The sequence below is a fragment of the Gekko japonicus genome, unplaced genomic scaffold (assembly GCF_001447785.1).
Source record: "Gekko japonicus isolate JY-2015 unplaced genomic scaffold, Gekko_japonicus_V1.1 scaffold610, whole genome shotgun sequence".
NCBI classification, from domain to species: Eukaryota; Metazoa; Chordata; class Lepidosauria; order Squamata; family Gekkonidae; genus Gekko; species Gekko japonicus.
Window position 1 is genome coordinate 522953 of NW_015165846.1, and position 9411 is coordinate 532363.

Genomic DNA, 9411 nt, shown 5'->3' on the forward strand with positions numbered 1-9411 from the left:
CCCCCCCCCCCCAAGCTGTGATTGAGTGGATTGAAAATGTAGATATTAGTATTTAGGGGAATTGCCCACTTGGTCTGCATACCTGTTGCATCGACTTGGTTACATATTTTATATTATTATATGCTTCCTGTGTGTAACTCTGCCATATTATAAATAATACATAACTACCAGACGATTACCATATATGGTAGTAGAAAAGTACATGGAAACGTAGCTATAAGGAGATGCCCAAATTGAATATGCAGGCAAAATGTAATCTCTGCTTTTTCTCCCTGTTCCTAGATTGCTTTACACCCCCTTCCTCTATCCACTTCTGCTTCTTTTCCCAGTTGTGACAGCCGCTTTTCGTACCCCTGCTTCCTTCATATTTCTTTCCTAGATGTCCTGCTTCTTCCTTCTGTTGTCTCCCACTTCTCTTCTTTCAGTCTCACCTCAGTAGTTGTTATGGGCTGTGAAATGGCTTAATTATGAGCAGATTTTTATATACTAAGTAGACTTCATTTTTATTTGGCTGGGTTTTTGACAAGACCATCTTCCACAGTCATAGCCGTGAGTCTTAGTGGTTATGTTGGGGCTTCTCCACACTTGTTTATTTAGGTGATTGGATTTTATCCAGCATTTACTTTTTCTCTTCTCTTTGGTACCTAACATTGGTTAATAATTTGGAATACCTGATCATATGTTTCAGGCCCAGCACAGAGATGCTTTCATTGAAGAACGTTATGGAAAATACAATATAAGTGACCCACTGATGGCACTTCAGAGGGATTTTGAGGCAATGAAGGAGGAGAATCATGGTGATAAGCAACCCGTTTGTGCCAATCCTTTGTCTGTCCTAAAGGTAGTGATGAAACATTGCAAGAATATGCAGGAGAAAATGTTGTCCCAATTAGCTGCGGCAGAAAGCAGGCACAGAAAGGTAGGTCTCATGCTTTCTGCACTTTGCTCAAAAACGATTGCTTCTGTTTAGCATTTCTATGGCAGAGCAGATTCGCATTATCTTGCTGGGTCTTTTTGCCAGCAAGGTGACAACTATCAGCATTTTAAATCTATGATTATACAAATTCACTCAGTCCCAAATGTGTTATTGTGGTGTTCAGTTGCTAACTAACTCAATGCTTCTAATAAAATCATTTCTCTTAGTAAAGCACAAAAGTGTTTTATTAACTGATGCAGCTGTTGAGAAGTAGAAGATGCACCTTCTGATCAAAAATCTATGTAGTGTCTGATTTCCTGTTATATTGGGGGGTTTTCTCTGAATCATGGTGACATCAGCCTTTTTGATTAGGTATACAGAGAGCTCTGGTCATGCATGTGAATCTGTGGGGGGGAAGCTTTAATGATTAGGCATGAATGAAACTACACTTTAATGTGTTTGTGTCTGTCTTTACAGAGTGGCAGGCATGAAGAATGCATGTGCTCTTGCTAAAGCTGCCATAATTTCCATTCATATAACATGCACATCTTTGAACTCTGGCTGCCATCTTGGCACAGCAGTCTTTTCTCGTCTGCACAGAGGAGATTTTTTAGTATTCCCAGTGTTACATTTAAAATAGAGCAGCTGATAATTTTGAAAGGAAGCAAGTGCTTCCTTTTGGCCTTCACACTGGAATCTCTGCTGTCTATTTTAGTTGTTTTTCACTTCAGTAATTTCCCTTGAATGCATCATTTCAAAAGAGACTGTTTTTACTTCCTCTACAGCTCTCAGAGAGGAATAATCTCAAGAGTTGCAAGCTAGTAAATCCTTTGGGTGTTAACACTTGAAGCAATAACATAATAAAAGTTTGCACAGTTTAATTTTACCTAGAGCTATGTTGGTATGCTTCAAAGCAGTCATGCAAAACATAGTGAATACTTATATCTCATTACCGTGGGCATAATTTCTAGAAATCCAAGGTAGAATTTACTGGTAGTTTTTTGGGTATTTTTTTCAATACACCTTTTATAGTACCTGTTCTGCTGAAAAATTGGGACAGAAGGCTTTTGGAACTGAGCAGTTAGTGCAGAAACACTGTTGTAAAGAGTATTCAAATAAATTATTTTGCACTAATATTTTTTCCAAGTAAGGGGTAAAAAATGTTGGCCTTATTCTACCTCTGTTCTTGCTCAGATGTCTTGAAATAGGCTTGTTTTTAAATCAGTAGTTAATGAGGGCATTAGACTTGTATTACCTGTAATTCACACGATGGGAGTAAGTCGTCTTCTGTTACATATTCTGCATTGTTAAGCAAGTCTTTGTACAGTATCTTTTGTATCAGTCCCTAAGTATGCTAGCTTAGAAGAAAGTCCTTTTTACTTCAGTGAAGCCTGCTCCCATGTACATACCCTCTGGGATTTCAGTGTAAATAATCTTTTAGGTAATTTCCCCCCTTCTGCTGCAGCCCTCCCACCCCCCAAGGGTAGACCTTAGTGAGATCTGTCACCTAGTGAATAAACCATACAGCAGTTTTGATGTTTACATTTAGATACTTGAGTTGGATGCTACAAAATACAAATCTCCTCTGCTTCCGCAGAATAACATAGCAATACCCGTGAAGGAAAATTCGGTGTTTTTGCACCTTTTATTTGTGAGACAGATTTGAAGAATTGCTGATGTAAACTATCAACATCCAGAAGAGTTCAGTTTGTGGCAGCATCATGTGAACAGAAAACACAGTTTCAGAGTTCTACAGCAAGTTATGTAAACACGATGCTCTGCGCATTTTTCTGTTCTTCATCTCTTTTTATTCTTTCTCTCACAAGGTAGACTATTACAGGGAGTGGCTGTAATGAGGTGTGGAAGAATGAACTTTTTAAAGTCATCAACAGAATCTTTAAATGATTTAGAGTGTACATGTTTACATGGTGTTCTGTTTAAAAGTGCTTTAAGCATAAAAACGCATTGCCTGACTTGGCCTGCCCATCTGGATACACTTGTAATTCTCGCTATGCAGAAGTGATTGATGTGTGTGCTTTTCTGGTTGGAAGGTAATATTGGATCTCGAAGAAGAGAGACAGCGGCACGCCCAAGACACTGCTGAAGGGGATGATGTCACCTACATGCTGGAAAAAGAGCGAGAGCGGCTCACGCAGCAGGTACAACTTTGACTAGCTCGTCAGCTCTCAGAGAGAAATGATTAATTTACCTCACTTCTTGTGTCATGAGAGTTCAGTCTCCCTATAAGCAGCAAAGTAGACTTACTACAGTAATACTTCTAGGTTTACAGAAATACATTTTTATTGTCATCTACTATATTCCATGCACTCAGAGAGGCTTACAACAAAACCTAAAGACAGTATAGTTCAGTAGTCACAGTAATGTCCAAAATGGATTAAAGAAGAAGAAAATTATGGGTTGGATTCAGTGGCAAATTTCTGATGGACAGAAGTTTTCTGATTTTCACTTATTCCCTCCTCCTGTGGTTGACTTTCATCTCATGGTTTTTTCTGCGGGTCATCTGTCTCCTAGGAGCAGCATTTTGGAAGGAGCATTTTGGGGTGCAGTGCAAGGGGGGAGGGGGGGAGTCTGCTGATGGAATTTGCTACTGTCAAAGATTTTGCCAGGGTCCAAGTCATTGAGAATAGAAAACAAACCCCGCTTCTTTTGAAATTGTTGGGAATGCTGCATGGGTTTATAATGTATCCTGAAATGGTGAGAGGCAACAGGTATCCCTCCTACAAGGAATTAAAACCAGTTGCAGCTCTGTGCACATCATATGGATGGAAGTATAGGTACCATCAGTAGGCATTGTGCTTTACAAGAAGTCAGGTGTCTGCCTTAAAGAGTGTCGAGAGTCCAAAAGAAAGGGGAGGGAGGTGGAGATAGAGGAAGGATGTGCATTCTTTTCTGTTTTATATATTTAGGCTTAATTTCAGAATGGAAGGAAGGGGCATGGACAATGGAAGGAAGGGTTATGAACAGAAGGGTATTTCTAATACACCCATTTTATTGAGTATATATAGTAATAGTAGCTGTAAATGGCCCATAGTTTTGCATTTGTCTGGGCTTGCATTGGCCTGAGTATGTAGGGTGTTTATAATCTTAGGCTTGGATCCCATGACAGTGTTACACCTATGCTTCTCTCGGGCTGCTGCGGAGGATTTCTTTCAAGGCGGCACTCCACTCCTCTGCTGCTGTCACTGCCATGTGCATGAGAACCCCTTGATCTTGCAGGCACAGAAATGCTAATAGCAAAGGAAGTGAGCACCACAGTGAGGGAAAGCCTCCACAGAGAGAGAAAGTCAAGGGGAACAGGGTTACAGGATCCAAGCTTCAGTTATTTCTGTCATTGATTCTTATGTCCATGATTCTCAGTTGCTTTTGTTGTTCCGATGTTTGTTTTTTGGGAGGTGGCTTGAAGCCATTTGACTATTTTAATTGACTTTATCTTCTCTCCTAGCTGGAGTTTGAGAAGTCCCAGGTGAAGAAGTTTGAGAGAGAACAAAAGAAGCTGTCTAGTCAGCTGGAGGAGGAACGTGCACACCACAAGCAGCTTTCTTCCATGCTTGTGCTGGAGTGCAAGAAAGCCACAGCCAAAGCTGCAGAGGAAGGGAAGCAGGTTGAGGAACTGAGCTTGAAGCTGGAGAAAGAAAGAAGTAAAGTGAGCCAAATGGAGGAGGAGCTGGCAGCTAAGAAGAAGAGGGGTTTGCAAATGGAGGCACAAGTAGAGAAGCAGCTATCTGAGTTTGACATTGAAAGAGAACAGTTGAGAGCCAAGCTGAACCGGGAAGAGAACCGCACCAAGGCTCTGAAGGAAGAGGTAGAGAATCTGAAGAAAATCCTAGAGGAGCTAGAGGCAACTCACAAAGAAAGTAGCATCCAAGCTGAGAGCATACCACCCCATATCTCAGTCGCGTCTGTAGCAACTGGCACAGAATGTTCTTCAGTTCGGTCAGTAGCGTGCCAGACAGAAAGTTGGTTGGCAGAGAATGCAAGTACAGGCAAATTGGTGCACTTGCTAACATCCCCCTCTGCCACAGCTGCCTACCCTTATGCCAAGGTAAACGGGCATTGTGATGCTATGCAGATAAGTGGAGAACCAGCTGAGCTCAGCATGGAGAGCCTGCAAAGGGCAAAGCCTGCAGGATCAGCTGTTGAGAATGCTGTAGAAAACAGTAGCTCCCCTATAAGAACAGAATCGCTTGCCTCTGGTGTTCCATCACTCCCTTCCAGTGGGATATCCTTATCCCCCAGCAACACGGGTTCCTCATCTTTGACTTCCTCCCCTTGCTCCTCCCCAGTTATGACCAAACGTCTGATTGGAGCTTCAGCCAGCAGTCCTGGCTATCAATCTTCCTACCAAGTCGGAATCAATCAGCGCTTCCATGCTGCTCGTCACAAATTTCAGTCCCAGGCAGATCAGGATCACCAGTCAAGTGGTCTCCAGAGCCCTCCATCCAGGGATTTGTCACCCACCCTTGTCGATAATTCTGCCGCTAAGCAGCTTGCCCGCAATACAGTCACTCAGGTCCTCTCCAGGTTCACCAGTCAGCAAGGCCCTATCAAACCAGTCTCTCCTAACAGCTCACCTTTTGGCACAGACTACCGAAACCTGGCCAGTGCCATGAGCCCCAAGAGTGAGTCAAGCCCAGGCAAGGTCTCGAGCCCATTAAGTCCTTTATCCCCAGGAATTAAATCGCCGACCATACCCAGAGCAGAAAGAGGTAATCCACCACCAATACCTCCAAAGAAACCTGGACTGGCTCCTTCTCCAGCCACTGCCACCCCACCAACTAAAACTCCTTCTCAGGCATCCTCACTGGGCTCACCTGTGGACTTGGCAAGCAGTTGTTCAAGCAATGCTGTCGTAGCCAATGGGAAAGAGATTGAGATCTTGTTGCCAACCAGCAGCTAGTCTCTGGAAATTTCACATTCCGAGTGATTTGCCATTCCTAACACTGTCTTATCCACTCCATGTTATTTATTTGGGTAACAGCAAATTTGTATAACGCGGTTAGTTTACTTTTTTTTTTTATAGTACGTAGAGAATAATGCTTTTGATGTAGAAATCTTAAACACTAAAGCCTCAAGAGGTGTCTCGTGGCAGCAGGCACATCAGATGAGAGAGCAGGCGATTCCTGTGCTGGGAGATGACCAGCAAACCCTGAAGATGCTCATTTTTTTAAATCATGCAGAGTACACTCCATGCAAACCCCCATTCCAGACAGACCTTTTCAAAAGAAGTGCCTGAGCTTAAGCCCACAGATATGAATGTGATTCTCTGTAAATCCAGAAGGAATCATCTAACCACAGAAAGCACAGTTTCTCTATGAATCATGAATGTTGAAAACAACACTGTTTTTTGTTTCCTAGTAGTTTTCTTATTTCTGTGCTATAAAAAGGAATTATTCCAAAGGTGTGACCAATAGACTGGTCAGTTGTTTCCCTAATATTAACGTAAGTCCGTTTTATGTAGTGCTTCATTGTCAGGTGCACTTTGGCCCTGTTGCTGAGCTTTATGCAGCCTGATCCTTTCCTATGATATAATGTGTTTTTTAAAGAAAACTTTAGAAGCTTTAAACAATCAGGGTGCCAGTCCTTTCCCACCAACTATCCATTCCTTACATATTTCTCTCTCCATAGAGATTGAATAGACCAGATGAAATCTTGAAGTGTTGTGTCTAGTTTAAAATTCTTCATGCATTCTACTGTTGTATGTAGAACTTCTGAAAGAAGGATCTTTTTCTTTGCTTGATAAAGATCATATTATTACTTGAAATGAGAAGTGGCTAATCAGTTCTATAGAGGGTTGGGGTTTTTTTGCATTGATAAGATAGGATCTGTACTAGATGATCCAAAGCAATAACTTTAAAAGTTGTTCCATATTATGATACTTTGTCAAGCTGACATAGGTTTTGCTGACCAAGTTGGGTTTGCATCTTGAAGACTGTAGCCCTCTTGGCTGCAACTGCAGAAACCAAATCATTAACTTTACATATAAAGAGATTCATGTATATTGGGGGGGGGGCATGTATGTTATGCACACAACACGTTTATTTAAATTTTACTGTTATTATATTCAGATTTTTAATAAGTCACAAAAATGAGGAAGTACATGTCTGTGATAAAGTTGCTACTTAAATCTTTATTTGCCCTCATTTTAGAAATTTTTCCTATGATAGGTGGTCAATAACTTTGGGCCAATACAGGGCTGAAGGAAGTTTGTTTCCAGTAAAACTTCCTGGTTTTTTTGTGTGTGAGTGTGTGAGACTTTTTTTATAGCTTAGGCTAGAAGTATATTCTCCAACCCTCTCTGCAGCTCCTCCCCTTCCTCCCAGTAATGTATCCTGCTCATCTGAGTCCTTGCACTAGATAACTTTGCTCTAAGACGTTACAGTAGTGTGTGGTCAAGGACAAAAATAAATATCAGTAACCAGGCCATGAGTAAAGGCATTTGAATACCTTCCCGAAACAGTCTGCATAATTAGCAGATGTTAACCAGGGTGTTTCCCATATAATGTCAATATATAGAGTTCTTGCTACAAAAAAGCAGAGGATGATCTTCCATAGGCATGGATAGTTGCTATTTTCATTTTGAGATGCTAGATAAAAGATATTGAACCTTTGTGATAAATTAAAATATAGTAGGATAGCTTCAAGACTCCACTGTATAAGGACTAGCCAGTGGTCTCTTCATTCTAGATCTGTATATGGAATTGCACACTACCATAGGAGCTCCAATAGTTGTGACTATATTCTTTCCTAAATTTTGCTTTGTTCACTGGAATAGCTCTCATGCAAAGAAATCATCATTCTATGGACCCATAGGAAACAGCTCGGATAAGCACACACACAATCCAGTTGTCCAGCATAGGATTTTTCAGTAGGGATTAGAGCTGAAATCTGGGGGAATGATTTCAGTATCACTGGGTCAGTATTGTTTCTAACCTTAAACAGATGTTATCATAGCTCTTAAAGTATTTCCTTTTGTTTACAGTAAATTGTGCCCTTTCTTTATGCTATATCTAGAGATTTTATATACAATAATGAGTTTTATTAGGAAATGCACTGAGTACTGTATTCCACAATGGATGTGAGGAGGCACAATGCAAGAGGAGATGTGTATTTTTGCTAGTAATCTATAAAGTAAGCACAACTATTAAAGTGGTTCCAGCTAATTCAGTAAGACTTCTAGGGTTTTAGTATTTAAATTTTCTGTAGACTTGCGTGTATGGAAACAAAATGTTTATCTTCTCTGAATCATGTGTTGCTAGAGAGGTTTGTCACTGGCTAACAGGATTTTAATGAAGTTCAGACTGTATAATCTAGTATTAATTATTCATTAACATTTGTATATTTGTAAAGTGAAATGTATGAAGCAGAAGTCTTTTTACCATTTTTTATAGCTGGCAGCATTAAACATGTTAAACATTCATACTATCAATAAAGGGTTTTATTTTTATGATGTGAATATGGTGCACGAATATGTTTTTAAAGTTATGTGCAGCTGACATTTTCCTTACTTGTAATGGCTTTGCACTACATACTCTGAATAATTACTATGGAAAAGCATGTAAATGTCCCAGTTGCTGATGATATGGAGACTTAATACATCTAAAGCCACTTCTATTTGGATCAGCAGGCTGCAGGCTGTTCTCAAGCGTTCATTTGGGTCAGGTTTACAAATCAACACTGTAGTAATGGCACATTAAGCTGAGTTAGAACCATGTTGATCAGGCCAATGGCCCATCCAGTCCAACACTCTGTGTCACACAGTGGCCAAAACCCAGGTGTCATCAAGGAGGTCCACCAGCAGGGCCAAAACTCCAGAAGCCTTTCTACTGTTGCCCCCAAGCACACAGAGCATCACTGCCCCAGACATAGTGTTCCATCTATACTGGACCTCTGGTGGACCTCTGCTCCCTGTTTATCCAATCCCCTCTTGAAGCTGTCTGTGCTTGTAGCCATCACCGCTTCCTGCAGCAGTGAATTCCACATGTTAATTAGTCTTTGGGTGAAGAAGTACTTCCTTTTATCTGTTCTAAACCTACTGCTCATTAATTTCATTGAGTGCCCACGAGTTCTTGTGAAAAGGGGAGGGCAGGGTATAAATATAATTAAATACCTTCTCTACTTCTTTATCTCATGCATAATTTTGTAAACCTCTGTCATGTCACCCTTCAGCCATCATTTCTCAAAGGTAAAAAGACCTAACCTCTTTAATGTTTTTTCATAGGGAAGGTGTTCCATCCCCTTAATAATTTTAGTTACCCTTTTCTGCACTTTTTCCAATGCTACATCTTTTTTTCTTTTTGAGGTACAGTGACCAGAACTTGCAGTTCAGCAGTTGGCTCCCTTTCTGTTATAGGATTAAATTATCCAGGCATTTAGTTAAGCTAAATACCTGGATAATTAATGCTATAACAGAAAGGGAGCTAAAAGAAAGTGGCAGTTCACACAGTAAGGCTTGGATCCGAGGCCACTTTTCCATT

General features: G+C 40.7%; 1 protein-coding gene across 1 annotated transcript in view; it reads left to right on the forward strand.

Annotated features, from left to right (window-relative positions):
* The window catches only part of CTTNBP2NL (CTTNBP2 N-terminal like), a 40819-nt gene extending 32491 nt beyond the window's left edge, over positions 1 to 8328 (forward strand). Inside the window, exons 3-5 of the mRNA XM_015411070.1 lie at positions 689 to 919; positions 2968 to 3075; positions 4380 to 8328. Coding sequence (XP_015266556.1) covers positions 689 to 919; positions 2968 to 3075; positions 4380 to 5834 — 1794 coding nt within the window. The 3' untranslated portion in view covers positions 5835 to 8328. The remainder of the gene's footprint in view (positions 1 to 688; positions 920 to 2967; positions 3076 to 4379) is intronic.
* Positions 8329 to 9411: the final 1083 nt, after the last annotated feature.